The 16,303-nt window shown below is 44.3% G+C and overlaps 1 protein-coding gene across 2 annotated transcripts in view; it reads left to right on the forward strand.

The window, feature by feature from the left end:
• Positions 1–16,303, forward strand: part of dpp4 (dipeptidyl peptidase 4) — a 99,687-nt gene that overhangs the window by 66,650 nt on the left and 16,734 nt on the right. For both annotated transcript variants that reach the window (XM_062965219.1, XM_062965213.1), the window contains exons 22-23: positions 1,966–2,065; positions 6,189–6,253. In XM_062965219.1, coding sequence (XP_062821289.1) covers positions 1,966–2,065; positions 6,189–6,253 — 165 coding nt within the window. The remainder of the gene's footprint in view (positions 1–1,965; positions 2,066–6,188; positions 6,254–16,303) is intronic.

Genomic DNA, 16,303 nt, shown 5'->3' on the forward strand with positions numbered 1-16,303 from the left:
GGCTGGCCTCGAACTCATGACCTCTTGGTCATAGTGATTTATTGCAGCTGGCTACTAACCAGCCTGTGCCACAGCCCAGCCCGGCCCCTCCAACATGACTTGCAGATGGATGTCACTGGGGTGGAGGATAATGCACAAATGAAAACTCTCAAAATGTATCAAATCACTTTTGTACAGAACTTGGAAAAATGGCATTTTATAGAAAAATAATAACTATCCTCAACATGTTTTTTTATTCCTGTAAAATCTGTTCAGATGGATTTGGTACCTTTTGGAAGCAAGCTCCACAATTGTGGCAGAAAGGAATTCTAACTGTACATTTAAGCTCTGGTAGTTGGCTGTGGAGGAAACACTGGATGTTGTCATGGTTGCTAAGGCCTCTTCCACACAGCTGAATAAAATCCCACATTATCTGGTTTAAATTGGAATATATGGCAGTGTGGACTCAGATAGCCCAGTTCAAAGCAGATATCTGTGGATTATCTGCCTTGATATTCTGGGTTATAAGGCTGTGTGGAAGGGTGTTTAATGGATACAAGCACTGGAAGAATGGGTCTTCTAGAATCTGGTGGCCCTCAAAGGTCTCCTGAAGGGGGTAAGATGGCCCTTAGTCGCCAACACTCCTGCTGTAAATCTATAGATGGAGTTTTAATTCCCACTCATTTTCAATTGTCATGCTGAGACTGACAGATGTTCCTTCTAGTAAACTGCCTTCCTGACATCACTGCTCCAGACCTTTCACTGAGCCCAGAGTTAACTTTTTGGCACATAAGTAACAGTTTGAAAGCACTATCTGCCTCCGGAAAAAGAAATGCAATATACTTTGTCATTCAGCCTGGGACAAACGTGATCAGCAAGATGTATAATTTTCAATTAAGATCATATCCTGTTTTCCTGAAAAGAAGACAGTGTCTTTGCTCCCAAAGTTGTGCTAGGTCTTATTTTCAGGGAATGTCTTATTTTTCCATGAAGAAGAATTTACATTTATTGTTGAACAAAAAAGAAACATTTATTATATACTGTACAATACTTGTCATCACAAACCAGAATAAACAGAAAACTGTGAATCCTATCAAGAATTTCTTATTACTACCATTATTTCCATGTTCAACCATTTATGGTATGTACATTTACCAATCCTGCATGCTCTGGTATTATGTTCAGAGGGCATGTTTCCAAACAAAAACTTTGCTAGGTCTTACTTTCGGGGGAGGCCTTATATTTAGCAATTCAGCAAAACCTCTACTATGACTTATTTTCTGGGGATGTCTTATTTTCAGGGAAACAGGGTAGAAAAGAACTTTTTCATAATGTGTTCATGATATCTGAATCATCATAACATTGCTGCCCGCTGAAGTATGGTGGAAACGGCAGATATTAGAAACCCTTAAGAAGAGGATATCAAACTGTAGTCCTCTCACCAATAGTAATGTCCCAAAAATATGGATGTAGGAAGGAAAAATCACATAGATTCCTGGAACAGAGGGTTCTTCTACACTGTAGAATTATTTCAGTTTGACACCATTTTAATTGCCAAGGCTCGATGCTATTGAATCATGTGAACTGTAGCTTTACAAGGCCTTTAGCCTTCTCTGCCAAAGTGTGCTGGTGCTTCACCAAACTACAAATCCCTGGATCCGACAGCATTGAGTTATGGCCCTTAAAGCATTGTCAAACTGCATTTAATCCTATAGTTGAACTGGATGTTTCTTGTGGCCTCTTCCAATTCTCTGATTCTGTGAAACTGCATCAATTCTACAGTGTAGATGCAGCCTGTGTTATTGTATAGCTTGGAAATGAAGTGCAGTGCAATGACTGATGGAACAGGTAGTATCTTATTACTAGGCAAGCTGAAATGCAGGCGAAATTGGGGAAAATGAGGAATGGTTTGTTCGCTCATGCACATACTCTCACAAAATGAGAACAGGAAGAGTTCTTGAACTGTGACAATGTCTTTTGTCCTAGTCATACGGTGGCTATGTGGCATCCATGGTGTTGGGATCTCATAGTGGATATTTCAAATGTGGAATAGCTGTTGCTCCGGTGTCACGGTGGCAATATTATGGTATGTGATTCTTTCTAGATATTTAATGGAAAGTTGTTTTGCAACATGTTACAAACCATATATATATATATATATATATATCCCCTTGCATTGCGAAGGTGTTTCAAGTGTTTACGATGTATGTACTGATTTCATCCTCCCAAAATAAATTGCCATGTGGTGCCTTCATGAACTCATGCGAGGCATTACACAGTGTCCCTGGATCATATTTTCCACTAAAAACTTGGATGGGAAAAAGAAAATAATCTGCTTAACCTTTAAAAAGCACAAAATTACTTAATATTTGAAATTTTACTATAATACAAATGTCTGCATTTGCATTCTTCAAAAGTGCCATGTGTTCCAAAGTGTTGAGGGATCATTTCTGAATGTCATAAAATTCATTAGCACTGAAACTACAGTAACTTCCTTTACTTTAGAGTGAGCTCTAAAAAGAGAGGGGTCACAAATTTAATCATGGACTGGAAGGTTTATCATTTAAATCGCATTGCTGATCACCTCTCGTATATTCACATGGGTATACAAATTTCCATATTGATTTGCTAGATGTTCCAAAAAGTTCCCAAAGGTGTGTTCTTATGTCTTGCTTCTTCAAAAACTGGAAGTAAAAGGCAAGGCATGAAATGGAAGGTGTTAATTACACAGGACTGCAGTGAAAAAAAATGTTTCAGTATTGTAGTTGTTTTATATGTCTTTTTGGATGTGGATTTTGAAAGCACCATAAAAATACTATACACACACAAGTTTCTTTTCACAGACGCAATATTTTTTTCATGATCTACATCAGGGTTCTCAAACTTTCAGCCACAGACCCCTTTTTGAAGCAAAAGGTTTTTCATAGAGCCCCAAGAAATGTGTGTGTATGTATGTATGTATGTATGTATGTGTATATATATCAGCCTTGGGCTGGGCCAATGGCAGATGGATGGAAAGTGTTTGTCTGAACTAATTCATACAGTGCAAAAATAAAAGGAAAAAATGAAAGAACAATACAATACTTAAAACGAGGAACAATTTTAACCAACATAAACTTAACAGTATTTCAGTGGAAAACCCTAGGGGCCATTCAGTCCAACCCTCTTCTGCTAGGCAGTGAAAGCACAATCAAAGCAGCCCCAACAGATGGCCATCCAAGCTTAATAATAATAATAATAATAATAATAATAATAAAAATAATAAAAACTCAGCCGCTATCAGGACCTCAAGATTGAACTTCAAAGACTCTGGCAGAAACCAGTACAGGTGGTTCCGGTGGTGATGGGCACATTGGGTGCCGTGCCAAAAGATCTCAGCCGGCATTTGGAAACAATAGGCATTGACAAAATCACGATCTGCCAACTGCAAAAGGCCACCCTACTGGGATCTGCGCGCATCATCCGAAAACACAGTCCTAGACACTTGGGAAGTGTTCGACTTGAGATTTTGTGATACGAAATCCAGCATATAGATCTCGTTTGCTGTGTCATACTATGTCTTTACGTCAATAATAATAATAGGAATAGCAGAAACCCCAGGGGGCATCCAGTCCAATCTCCTTCTGCCATGCAGGAAAAATACAATCAAATCACAATTGAGTGGTGGGAGGGAAATAGGGTTTTGGAAGCAAAGAAGAAGAGCCTATGGTGGCGCAGCGGGTTAAACTGCTGAGCTGCTGAACATGCTGATCAAAAGGTTGGCAGTTCGAATCCGGGGAGTGTGGTGAGCTCCCACTGTTAGCCCCAGCTTCTGTCAATCTAGCAGTTCAAAAACATGCAAATGTGAGTAGATCAATAGGTACTGCTCCGGCAGGAAGGTAATGGCACTCCATGCAGTCATGCCAGACTCATGACCCCGGAGGCGTCTATAGAAAATGTTGGCTCTTCGACTTAGAAATGGAGATGAGCACCAACCCCCAGAGACAAACTTTACTAGACTTGATGTCAGGGGAAAACCTTTATCTTTTCCTCCCATGACTTAATGTCAGGGGAAAGCAGCATTGCACTGCGGAGCTCCTTATTAAGGACTCTGTGAAGCACAGTTTGAGAACCCCTGATATGCACAATCAACGGCTATGCTGTGATTGAAAAAGCTCAGGCTAATTCTTCACTGAAGTTTTTTTTTTTGCAGTTCATTATCATATGGATGTTTGCAATATGCTCTTCCATGCTCTTACTTCCCTGAATCAAGCTTAGATATCTGGCATTTCTTACTCCATGTATGGTGAAATGTTTCATTGTAGAATTTTGAACATGACTTAATTAGGAAATCAATGCAATGTTCCTGTGGTTATTGCAATCCCTAGTGTCCGCTTTCTTGGGGTTTGGGATGCATATAGACCACTTCAAATCAGCAACCATTCTTTTGTTTCTCATTATTGGTTGACAGTTTTTAGTTAGAACTGCAGTAGATTTTGCCTCTGTAGTTTTAAGCAGCAATTTTGGTATGCCATCTGTTCCTGGTGACTTATTTCTTCCAAGTGCTCTGAGTGTAGCTTTCATTTCATGTTCTAAAATTGTGGTTTCATCTTCAAATGGTTTTTTGAAGAAAAAAACACTACTCACTTTAGAGAGTAGAAGGAGTCTGGCTGAATTAAGTGCAAATTCCTGCTTCTGCTGCCTTCCCAACTAGCTCATACATTCAGCAAATTATCTGATTTGAGCTGGATCATATGAGTCTACACTGCTAGATAATATTGGTTAAACAGATAATCTGGGATCATATCCTGGGATATAGAGCAGTGCAGATCATGCCTTAGTCCAAACAACTCACACAAACAAGATGACTTCTGGGTCTCTTCACACTCGGAAGTCATCTTGTTTGGATGAGGCTTTTTATTAAGTCTATCGGCCCATTGTGCATGCAGGTTTTGTGCATATTTTTGTAATTCTTCCTCTTCTTCTTCTACTACTACTACTACTTATTATTATTGACACAACGACATAGTCATTATTATTGACACAACGACACAGCAAACAAGATAGATATGCTGGATTTCGTATCACAAAATCACAAGTCGAACACTTCCCAAGGACCACCAGGACCACCAGCATTGGTTTCTGCCAGAGTCTTTGAAGTTCAATCTTGAGGTCCTGATTGCGGCTGAGTTTTTCCTGTTGTTTTTCATCAATGCGACTGTCACCTGGGATGGCGACATCAATGATCCAAACCATTTTCTTTTCCACAACTGTGATGTCTGGTGTGTTGTGTTCCAGAACTTTGTCAGTCTGGATTCAGAAGTCCCACAGTATATTTGCATGCTCATTTTCCAAAACTTTTGCAGGTTTGTGATCCCACCAGTTCTTTACTGCTGGGAGGTGGTACTTGAGGCATAAGTTCCAATGAATCATTTGGGCCACGTAGTTGTGCCTCTGTTTGTAGTCTGTCTGCTCTATTTTCTTACAGCAGCTGAGGATATCATCAATGGTTTTGTCAGTTTTCTTGCACAGTCTGCATTTTGGGTCATCAGCTGATTTTTCAGTCTTGGCCTTAATTGCATTTGTTCTGATGGCTTGCTCTTGGGCTGCAAGGATCAGGCCTTCCGTCTCCTTCTTCAGGGTCCCATTCGTGAGCCATAGCCAGGTCTTCTCCTTATCAGCTTTTCCTTCAATTTTGTCAAGGAACTTTCCATGCAATGTTTTGTTGTGCCAGCTGTCATCTCTAGTTTGTAGTGCGGTTTTCTTGTACCTTTTTTTGTTTTTGTTTTGTTTTTGTTTTTTAATATTATTATTATTACTATTACTATTATTTTATTTCTTACTCGCCTGTTCTCATGGCTCGAGACAGTTACAACATTGCAAAAACAAATAATCAAAACACACAATCATGTAAAAATACAGTAAAATACACATATTAGAACATATTTCCATAAAATGCATATTAAAAGACACAAAACAAAAGTTAGACATAGAAAGGAAGTTTAAAATATGTCATTAATACAATTATTTAAGTTAAAACATTCTAAGGATTTTAGGAAAATTCTTTTCCCCAAAAAAAACTTAAAAGGGGGGTTGTGCCTTACCTTTGATGGTGTGTTAGATGTGGTGACATTTCCTTGTATTGTAAATAATTTGTTACCTTGTTAAATATAAAAGGAAGCATTATTAGAGCATTTTACAACATATCTTTCTTTTCTCTCCTTTTTCAGATTCTATATACACTGAACGTTACATGGGTCTCCCCACAAAAGAGGATAACTTGCATAATTATGAGGTAAGGAAGTATCTTTAACATGAAGTTTTATTGATTCAAAAAGCTGTGAGCAAAATCCATCATTGTACGAGAGGACTTGTGGTCATGCAGTGTGACCTCCTTCCACTACAATACTTGATGCTCCTTATAAAATTTGCTCTGGGAGGAATTAAAGATGTGAGTAATTTCCATTGTTTTCATGGAGTACCATCCCCTATTTGTTTTTGGAAGGCATCATAATACATAGTTTTATAGGGAGCATGTGTTTATTACAGTCTGATGAGTATTGCTAATATATTCCAGATGATTTCTGAGTGATTGAATTATGTTTTCTGCCCACAAGTGCTATAGAACAAGGGTTCCCAAACTAATTCCCACTGGCTGGATGGGCCTCTCCTAGGTCATTTACCTGGCCCCTGCCCTAAACTATAAACTTAGGCTCACCCTAAGTCTGAAATGATTTGAAGGCACACAACAACGACCATGCTAAGTTGTTGGATGTTTAAACAGGCTTTTGACCCTGAGTAGGCTGAATGGGCACTTATGAAGTTGACATTTGGCACTTTGTGTATTGATGACAGCTAGTTTTATCTACTGATGTCTTTAAAATTGTATTATTTTGATTTTATGTTGTACGTGTTGACAGGGGTTGCTGTTATAATTTTATGTGACTTGCTTTATACTTATATGTACCGTTTTTTACCTGCTGTATGTTATATGCTCGGAGCCCCTGGTGGCACAATGGGTTAAACCACTGAGCTGCTGAACTTGCTGACCAAAAGGTCGGCAGTTCAGATCCGGGGAGTGGGGTGAGCTCCTGCTGTTAGCCCCAGCTTCTGCCAACCTAGCCGTTCAAAAACGTGCAAATGTGAGCAGATCAATTGGTACTGCTCTGGCGGGAAGGTAACAGTGCTCCATGCAGTTATGCCGGCCACATGACCTTGGAGGTGTCTACGGACAACGCCAGCTCTTTGGCTTAGAAATGGAGATGAGCACCAACCCCAAGAATCGGACACGACTGGACTTAATGTCAGCGGAAAACTTTTTCTTTTACCTAAGTTATATGCTGCAGCCTGGAGTGTATTTGTCGGCCGCCCCAAGTCCCTTCGGGGAGATGGTAGTGGGATATAAATAATAATAATAATAATTATTATTATTATTATTATTAAATAACTAGACTATCTCATAAGCCTAAAGCAGGCCCACACTTCCTATTGGATTACTGGTAATTTTATGTTGGTTAAAATTGTTCTTCATTTTAAATATTGTATTATTCTTTCATTCTTTTACACTACAAATAAGATATGTGTAGTGTGTATAGGAATTTGTTCATGTAACCAACTCGAACGGTCCTGGCACAACTACTGGTCCAAAGGCACTTCATGACCAGTAGTGTATTACGTGCAGTCTCTTGCACAGTATTTATTCATTTATTTATTTACATCACTTTTACCCCGCCTTTCTCCCCGAGGGGACTCAAAGCGGCTTACAATAAATAGGCAAAAATTCAATGCCTAAAAACAATGTAAAAACAACAATTCATATAAAACAATCTACAAAACAACAATTCATATAAAACAGATACCATTGCAAAATAAAATCACATTATATAAAATTTTAAGCATGTCCAAGATTAGGCAGAAAAGGGTTCCTGTCACAAAGCTGCCTTGTGTTGGAGATCATTCATGTGAATACCCTAACAGTGCCTCGACTACTGGTTGACTGTTCACTATGTTTTATTGTTTATATGCTTGTTTTATATGCTTGTTTTATATGTTCTTGTTTTAAATGCATTTGATACTGTATTTTATGCTGTACTGGGCTTGGTTCCCATGTGAGCTGCCCCGAGTCTCCTCGGGGAGATGGGACGGGATACAAAAATAAAGTTGTTGTTATTATTATTATTTGAAACACAACAAGTTGAGTCCACAGCAGACACTCTGCTGGCTGTTGTACTGGATCACACGTCAGACACTTCCCAAGTGTCTAAGACTATGTGATGTATCAGTGAATAATGTGTGCAGATCCCAGTAAGGTGGCCTTCTGCAGCTGGCAGGTGGTTGTTGGTGTTATTATTATTATTATTTTAAGTATGACACAGCAAACAAGATAGATATGCTGGATTTTGTTTCACAAAATCACAAGTCGAACACTTCCCAAGTGTCTAGGACTGTGTGATGTATTTTCACATGATGTGTGCAGATCCCAGTAGGGTGGCCTTTTGCAGTTGGCAGATTGTAATTTTGTCAATGCCTATTGTTTCCAAATGCCGGCTGAGATCTTTTGGCACGGCACCCAGTATGCCCATCACCACCGGGACTACCTACATTGGTTTCTGCCAGAGTCTTTGAAGTTCAATCTTGAGGTCCTGATTGCGGCTGAGTTTTTCCTGTTGTTTTTCGTCAATGCCACTGTCTCCTGGGATGGAAACATCAATGATCCAAACCCTTTTCTTTTCCACAACTGTGATGTCTGATGTGTTGTGTTCCAGAACTTTGTCAGTCTGGATTCGGAAGTCCCACAGTATCTTTGCGTGCTCATTTTCCAATACTTTTGCAGGTTTGTGATCCCACCAGTTCTTTACTGCTGGCAGGTGGTACTTGAGGCATAAGTTCCAATGAATCATTTGGGCCACATGGTTGTGCCTCTGTTTGTAGTCTGTCTGCTCCATAATATGATCATATGATCAATGGTTTCGTCAGTTTCCTTGCACAGTCTGCATTTTGGGTCATCAGCTGATTTTTCGATCATGGCCTTAATTGCATTTGTTCTGATGGCTTGCTCCTGGGCTGCAATGATCAGGCCTTCTGTCTCCTTCTTCAGGGTCCCATTCGTGAGCCATAGCCAGGTCTTCTCCTTATCAACTTTTCCTTCAATTTTGTCAAGGAACTTTCCATGCAATGTTTTGTTGTGCCAGCTGTCAGCTCTAGTTTGTAGTGCGGTTTTCTTGTACTGGTTTTTTGTCTGCTGTGCTTTGAGGAATTTCTGATTTTTGACTTCAATCAAAGCAGGTTCTTCACTTTGCTTTACATATTCTGCCAGGTCATGTTCTTCTTCTTTGACTGCTTGTTTTACTTGTAAGAGTCCTCTACCACCAGATCTTCTAGGCAAATATAGCCGGTCAACATCAATGCGAGGGTGCAGTGAATGATGAATGGTCATGAGTTTTCTTGTTTTTCTGTCCAAATTGTCATTATTATTATTATTATTAGAAGAAGAAGATCAGGAAATCACTTCTCTATCAACAGGGAGAAAGCTGTGTAGGCTATGTTAATTGTAGCAGCCTGACCAGATTATGGCCCTTATTTTCCTATGTGTAGAGTCATGGTAGATTTTAAAAATTGTCATACTGTATTTACAGTAGAATACTTAGCATCTTGGATACCTTTTTAAATACCAAACCAAAACCCAGAGTGGATTTTTCACCATGACACAGAAGCTCCCAGTCACCCTGAACCTCTTATTTCTTGCAAATGAGAATTATTACAGGAGACTACAAAGCGGCAGTACAAAGTAGAACAGTTGTAAATGTTCTTAGTCAAAGAACGGGCCCATTATTTTGGTGATATGCACATGGGAGCTCAACTTGGGTTGTCATAGATTCCTTTGTAGGTGTGATGAGTCATGGGCCATGTAGTCCCATTCCTGGCACTGTTGTGCTAGATGAAGAGGAAAACTGGGGTTTTTCACCGTTTCAGTCAGAATTGGAACTTTCCCAGCCAGATTTGGAAACCTTGCACCTGCAAGAGATTTGTCTTCCAGAAGTCTGTCAAACAAGCCCTGAACCTAAATCTCCTACGTTTTCTCGCCATGAGTTTTGTAAACAACAGAGGGGAGTTCAAGCGGCCTCTCGCAGGAGTGCGAGGATAGCTGCTAAGCATTCAGCTGATTAAGTCTGCTTCCATGGGAAACTTTAAGGAGTCACACATCTGGACTCAGAGAATAGCTTTCGTTTCTGGTTCTCCAGAGAACTGCTCTTTGGCGGGAAAACGGGACCCTATTTAGGTGTTTTACCCACAAAGGGATCTTGCGGAGTCAATTCGTCAGCTACCGGAGTAGCGTGTGTGGACAGCTACTCCGTTTCCAAGCCTCGTTCCTGTTTCAAGCCTTGTTCCCGATTTCAAGCCTTCGTTTCCAGCCTTGTTTTACTCTCTGGATCTTGCCTTGTTTTCCGGACCTCGCCAAGTAATTCCACGGATCCTATTCTTGCTCCTTGTTTCCTTGCTGCCTCGAATCAAGCCTTGTGTTTCAAGAATCAAGTTATTTCCTAGCCTTGCTCAAGTTCATGGACTAAGGACCTTGTCATCTCCCCTCACTTGCTTGGCAAGTGAGTGTTTCGGTTATTGGATTACAACTTTGGACCTTAATATTTCATATTGGACATTGCTTCTTTGGACTAATTTTGACCTTTCCTGAAAGGTCTACTCCTGGACTAATTCATACGCTTGCTTTTATTAACTTTACATATTTCCTTAATAAAGATATTAGATAGATTCTGGCCTCTGTGTATGGTTATTGGTGCTCTGCTGCCTGGGTCGTGACAGTTTGACTCCGCCACCCTAAGCACCAATTAACCTAGGCCAGAATGTCTACCGGAGCCGGGCCGGGTGGCCAACCGATCAGCTACACCAGGGGTCCCCAAACTACGGCCCGCGGGCCACATGCGGCCCCCTGAAGGCATTTATCCGGCCCGCACCCTCCTCCAAGGAAGGTGCGTGCCGCTACCCGCCTTTCCTGCCTTCTCCCTCCCTGCATAAGCCTTGGAGCCTTTCCTTCTTTCTCCCGCTCCCTGCACAAGCCTTTGAGCTCCCTCTCGCTGCCTTGGAGCCTTGCCTTTCCTGCCTTTCCTCCCTCTGCTGCACGAGCCTTGAGCCTTTCCCCACCTCCTCTCTCATCCAGTGCCTTTCCCCGCCTCCTCCCTCGCCCGGTGCCTTTCCCCACCTCCTCCTTCTCCCAGTGCCTTTCCCCGCCTCCTCTCTCACCCAGTGCCTTTGCCTGCCTCCTCCCTCGCCCGGTGCCTTTCCCAGCCTCCTCTCTCGCCCGGTGCCTTTCCCAGCCTCCTCTCTCGCCCGGTGCCTTTCCCCGCCTCCTCTCTCGCCCGGTGCCTTTCCCAGCCTCCTCTCTCGCCCGGTGCCTTTCCCCGCCTCCTCTCTCGCCCGGTGCCTTTCCCAGCCTCCTCCCTCGCCCGGTGCCTTTCCCCGCCTCCTCTCTCGCCCGGTGCCTTTCCCAGCCTCCTCCCTCGCCCGGTGCCTTTCCCAGCCTCCTCTCTCGCCCGGTGCCTTTCCCAGCCTCCTCCCTCGCCCGGTGCCTTTCCCCGCCTCCTCTCTCGCCCGGTGCCTTTCCCAGCCTCCTCCCTCGCCCGGTGCCTTTCCCCGCCTCCTTTCTCGCCCGGTGCCTTTCCCAGCCTCCTCCCTCGCCCGGTGCCTTTCCCAGCCTCCTCTCTCACCCAGTGCCTTTCCCTGCCTCTTCCCTCGCCCGGTGCCTTTCCCAGCCTCCTCTCTCGCCCGGTGCCTTTCCCCGCCTCCTCTCTCGCCCGGTGCCTTTCCCCGCCTCCTCCCAGTGCTTGCCTTGCAAAGCTTTGCTGGCTTCTCCCTCCCTGCATAAGCCTTGGAGCCTTTCCTTCTTTTCCCCTCTCGCTGCACAAGCCTTTGAGCTTTGGCTTTAGAGACTTTCCTCCCTCTGCTGCATGAGCCTTGAGCCCTTTCCTCCCTCTGCTTCACCAGCCTTGAGCCTTTCCCCGCCTCCTCCCTCGTGTGATGCCTTTCCCAGCCTCCTTCTTCGCCCGGTGCTTGCCTTGCAAAGCTTTGTTTTGTGTTTATAAAGGTATTTTAGTTATTATTTAATTTTTAATAATTAAGGGGGTGTTTTGCTTGTGCTATTGCTGCACAAAGGCAGAAGCTGGTTGGACTACATTGCCCAAAGGGTCTCTTCCAACCCTCTTCGTTATTTTTATTTGCATTATTTTTATTTGTATTATTATTATTATTATTATTATTATTATTATTATTATTATTAACATTGAGGCTGGGTGGCCATCTATCAGGGGAGCTTTGCTTGTGCTTTTGGTGCACAAAGGCAGAAGGGGGTTGGACTGCATTGCCCAAGGGGTCTCTTCCAACCCTCTTCATTATTTTTATTTGTATTATTATTATTATTAACATTGAGGCTGGGTGGCCATCTGTCAGGGGAGCTTTGCTTGTGTTTTTGGTGCACAAAGGCAGAAGGGGGTTGGACTAAATTGCCCAAGGGATCTCTTCCAACCCTCTTCATTATTTTTATTATTATTATTATTATTATTATTATTATTATTATTATTATTATTAATATTGAGGCTGGGTGGCCATCTGTCAGGAGTGCTTTGCTTGTGCTTTTGGTGGACAAAGGCAGGAGGGGGCTAGACTAAATGGCCCAAGTGGTCTCTTCCAACCCTCTTTATTATTTATATGATGATGATGATTTATATTATTAACATTGAGGCTGTATTTGTTCCTGTTTAGGTTTTTTTTTACTTCAAAATAAGATATGTGCAGTGTGCATAGGAATTTGTTCACAGTTTTTTTTAAAAAAAAACTATAGACTGGCCCCCTAATGGTCTGAGGGACCGTGAACTGGCCCCCTGTTTAAAAAGTTTGGGGACCCCTGAGCTACACCATCGACAAGGATGAGGTGGACCGGATCCGTGATAAGCTCAATGCGCAGGATGGGGAAATAAAGGGTTTGAAGGAACGCGGAATCCGTCTCCCGGCCATGGCGTTGCCAACCAAGTTTTCTGGAGAAGCTTCTAAGGTTCATGTTTTCCGTCGTCAATGCCAGGCTTATCTAGAGGCCCGTGCTGCCGAGTTTCCCCAAGAAGACATCAAGGTGGCGTGGGTTTACAGTCTCCTAGACGGGCCAGCGGCCAACTGGGCGACGGCACTGTTCAACCAAGCCTCCCCACATCTAAGGTCAGCGCAACACTTCTTGGACCACCTTAAGGAGACCTGGGGAATCGAGGACAATTTGGAGGCAGCCGGCCACAAACTCCGGCGCCTCTCCCAAGGGGACAGACCCTTGTCCCAGTACATAGCCGAGTTCCGAGTGCTGGCCCACAACACCGGATGGAACGATGTAGCCCTTAGAGGACAATTTCGGGAGGGCCTCAACATTGAGATGCTGGAAGAAATCTCCAAGGTGGATCCTCCCCACTCTCTTGAAGCACTCATTGATCAATGTTTACGAGCTGAAGTCATGCTTGCCAACAGAAAACAATGGGTCCGAGGCCAGAGCGGTAGAGCTGGGGTGAAACCTCCCGCTCCCACCGGCGTCCAGCCGCGCCCAGTATGGAGACCCCCGCCACCAGCCCCATACCCCAGAGGGAGCGAGGAGGTGCCGATGCAGTTGGGCAATGTGCGTCCCAGATTAGATGCCGCCGAGAAGGCCCGCCGCCAACGCCTAAATCTCTGTTGGTACTGCGGAAACGGGGGCCACTTCGCCAGAGAATGCCCAGCCAAAGGGAAGCCCGCCGCCCGTCTGGCGGCGGTGTCCTCCACGGAGACGAAGACGTCTGAGGCGGCTGGCGCACAGCCGGCGGGGGAAGCCAGCGACCGGGCGTAGAGAGGCTCGCCAACCCGGTCAAAAAACCCACTCAAGAGCCGCCAACCGGGGTCCTGTTTCTTCTAGTGGTCACCTTGTGGTCAGCAAAAAAAGGACCCGTCATGGTCCATGCCATGATAGACTCCGGAGCCACCAACAATTTCATTGATAGAGAGTATGCCGACTCTCTGGGATTACAATATCATGACTTCAAGAATGCCCGTGTGGTGCAAGCCATCGATGGCCGCCCCCTCAAGACGGGTCCCGTAAGCCAGTGGTCGGAACCCACCAGAATGTGGATAAGGGAACATATGGAAGAGATTTCCTTCTTTGTTACCGAGGTTCCCCATTTCCCTGTGATTTTGGGAATTCCATGGCTGACACTTCACGACCCAAGCATCTCCTGGTCCAACAGAGAACTGCAGTTTGCTTCAAAATATTGCCAAAACCATTGCCTTGTAGCCAAGGTCTGCCATGCCACAGACACTGAACCCATTATCACCTTGCCCAAGAAGTACTCAGAGTATTGGGATGTATTCAATGAAAAGGAAGCCGAGAGATTACCCCCACATAGACCTTATGACTGTGCCATTGACTTGGTGGAGGGGCCCCCGATCCCGCGAGGACATCTCTACTCCCTGACTGAACCGGAGCAAGAAGCGCTCAGGGAGTTTATAGAGACAAACCTTCGCAAGGGATTCATCAGACCCTCTCAATCCCCAGCCGCCTCCCCAGTGATGTTTGTGAAAAAGAAGTCAGGGGACTTACGCTTGGTGGTGGACTATAGAGCATTGAACAATATCACTAAGCGGAACAGCTATCCCCTGCCCTTAATCTCGGACCTACTAGACCGACTTCGAGGAGCCAAGGTCTACACCAAGCTGGATCTTCGGGGGGCTTATAATCTAGTTCGCATCAGAGAAGGGGACGAGTGGAAGACCGCCTTCCAGACTAAATTCGGATTATTCGAGTCCCGAGTTATGAATTATGGATTATGTGGAGCTCCCGCAACGTTCCAGCATTTTGTCAATGACATCTTTCAGGATTATCTAGATCGGTTCTTGATCATCTACCTGGACGATTTTTTGGTGTTTTCTAGATCACAATCAGAACATGAGAACCACGTCAGAATGGTATTACAACGATTGCGGGATCATGGACTTTATGCCAAGCTGGAAAAATGCGCTTTTGATCTACAAGAGGTAGATTTCCTGGGGTACCGCGTCTCGCCACTAGGGCTCTCCATGGACCCGGCAAAGGTTTCAGCAGTATTGGAATGGCGGGCGCCAACCAACAAAAAAGAGGTGCAACGATTCTTGGGGTTCGCGAACTATTACCGCAAGTTCATTCCAGATTTTGCCCGCTGGTCTGACCCAATCACCAGCTGCATCCGTGGGAAACAGCCCTTCCGCTGGACAGATCAAGCAGAGAAAGGGTTCCAGCAACTAAAGAAATTATTCACGTCTCAGCCAATCCTTCAGCACCCAGATCCTGAAACCCCATTTGTCGTGCAGGCGGACGCCTCCGATGTGGCAATTGGGGCTGTACTCCTACAACCAGGGGGAGATCATCTTCATCCTTGTGCCTTTTATTCCCGTCAATTGACCACACCAGAGAGAAATTACACCATTTGGGAAAAGGAACTATTGGCCATAAAGGCAGCTTTTGAAACCTGGAGGCATTGGTTAGAAGGGGCCAAATTTCCCATTGAAGTCCATACTGATCATCGGAATCTGGAGCATCTAAGAACTGCCCGCAAGCTTAATCAGAGGCAACAACGCTGGGCTTTATTCTTTGAACGTTTTAACTTCCAAATTCATTATGTAACCCCAGCCCAGACCAAGCAAGCAGATGCTCTGTCGCGGAAACCGGAATACGCTGCAGGGCGCAAGGAGACCTTTGAGTCCCAGCTGCTACAACCCGAGAACTTTGCCACGCTCACGGTGGGAAACACCAAATCCACTCCCATTGAATCAACTCCCTCTACCCCAGGGCCCCTTTGTGCTCAGGAAATCAGGGCTAGTCAGCAAGCAGATGCCTGGGCACAGGATCAACTTCGCCAAGGGCTACATTTTCCCTTTTCGCTTAAGGATGGGCTACTTTGCTATAGAAATCATGTTTACATCCCCCCAGGGCCGGGCAGGGAAAAAGCACTTCGTCTGTGTCATGACTGCAAGCCAGCAGGGCATTTCGGACTATTCAAAACCATGCATTTGATCCTAAGAGATTTCTGGTGGCCCAAGATCCGCAAGGATGTGGAAAAATATGTCAACACCTGCCCAGTATGCCAGCGCTCCAAGACAAGAAGGGAAAAGCCCTCAGGGCTTCTACATCCCCTTCCTACCCCATCTCGCCCATGGGAAATAATTTCTGCGGATTTTATCACCGATCTACCACCTTCCTGTGGATTCACCACGATCCTAGTGGTGGTGGACCTTTTTACCAAGTTAGCCCATTTCATTCCCTGTGATGGCCTTCCCACGGCCAAAGAGACTGCAG

Source organism: Anolis carolinensis, chromosome 1 (assembly GCF_035594765.1).
Source record: "Anolis carolinensis isolate JA03-04 chromosome 1, rAnoCar3.1.pri, whole genome shotgun sequence".
NCBI lineage: Eukaryota > Metazoa > Chordata > Lepidosauria > Squamata > Dactyloidae > Anolis > Anolis carolinensis.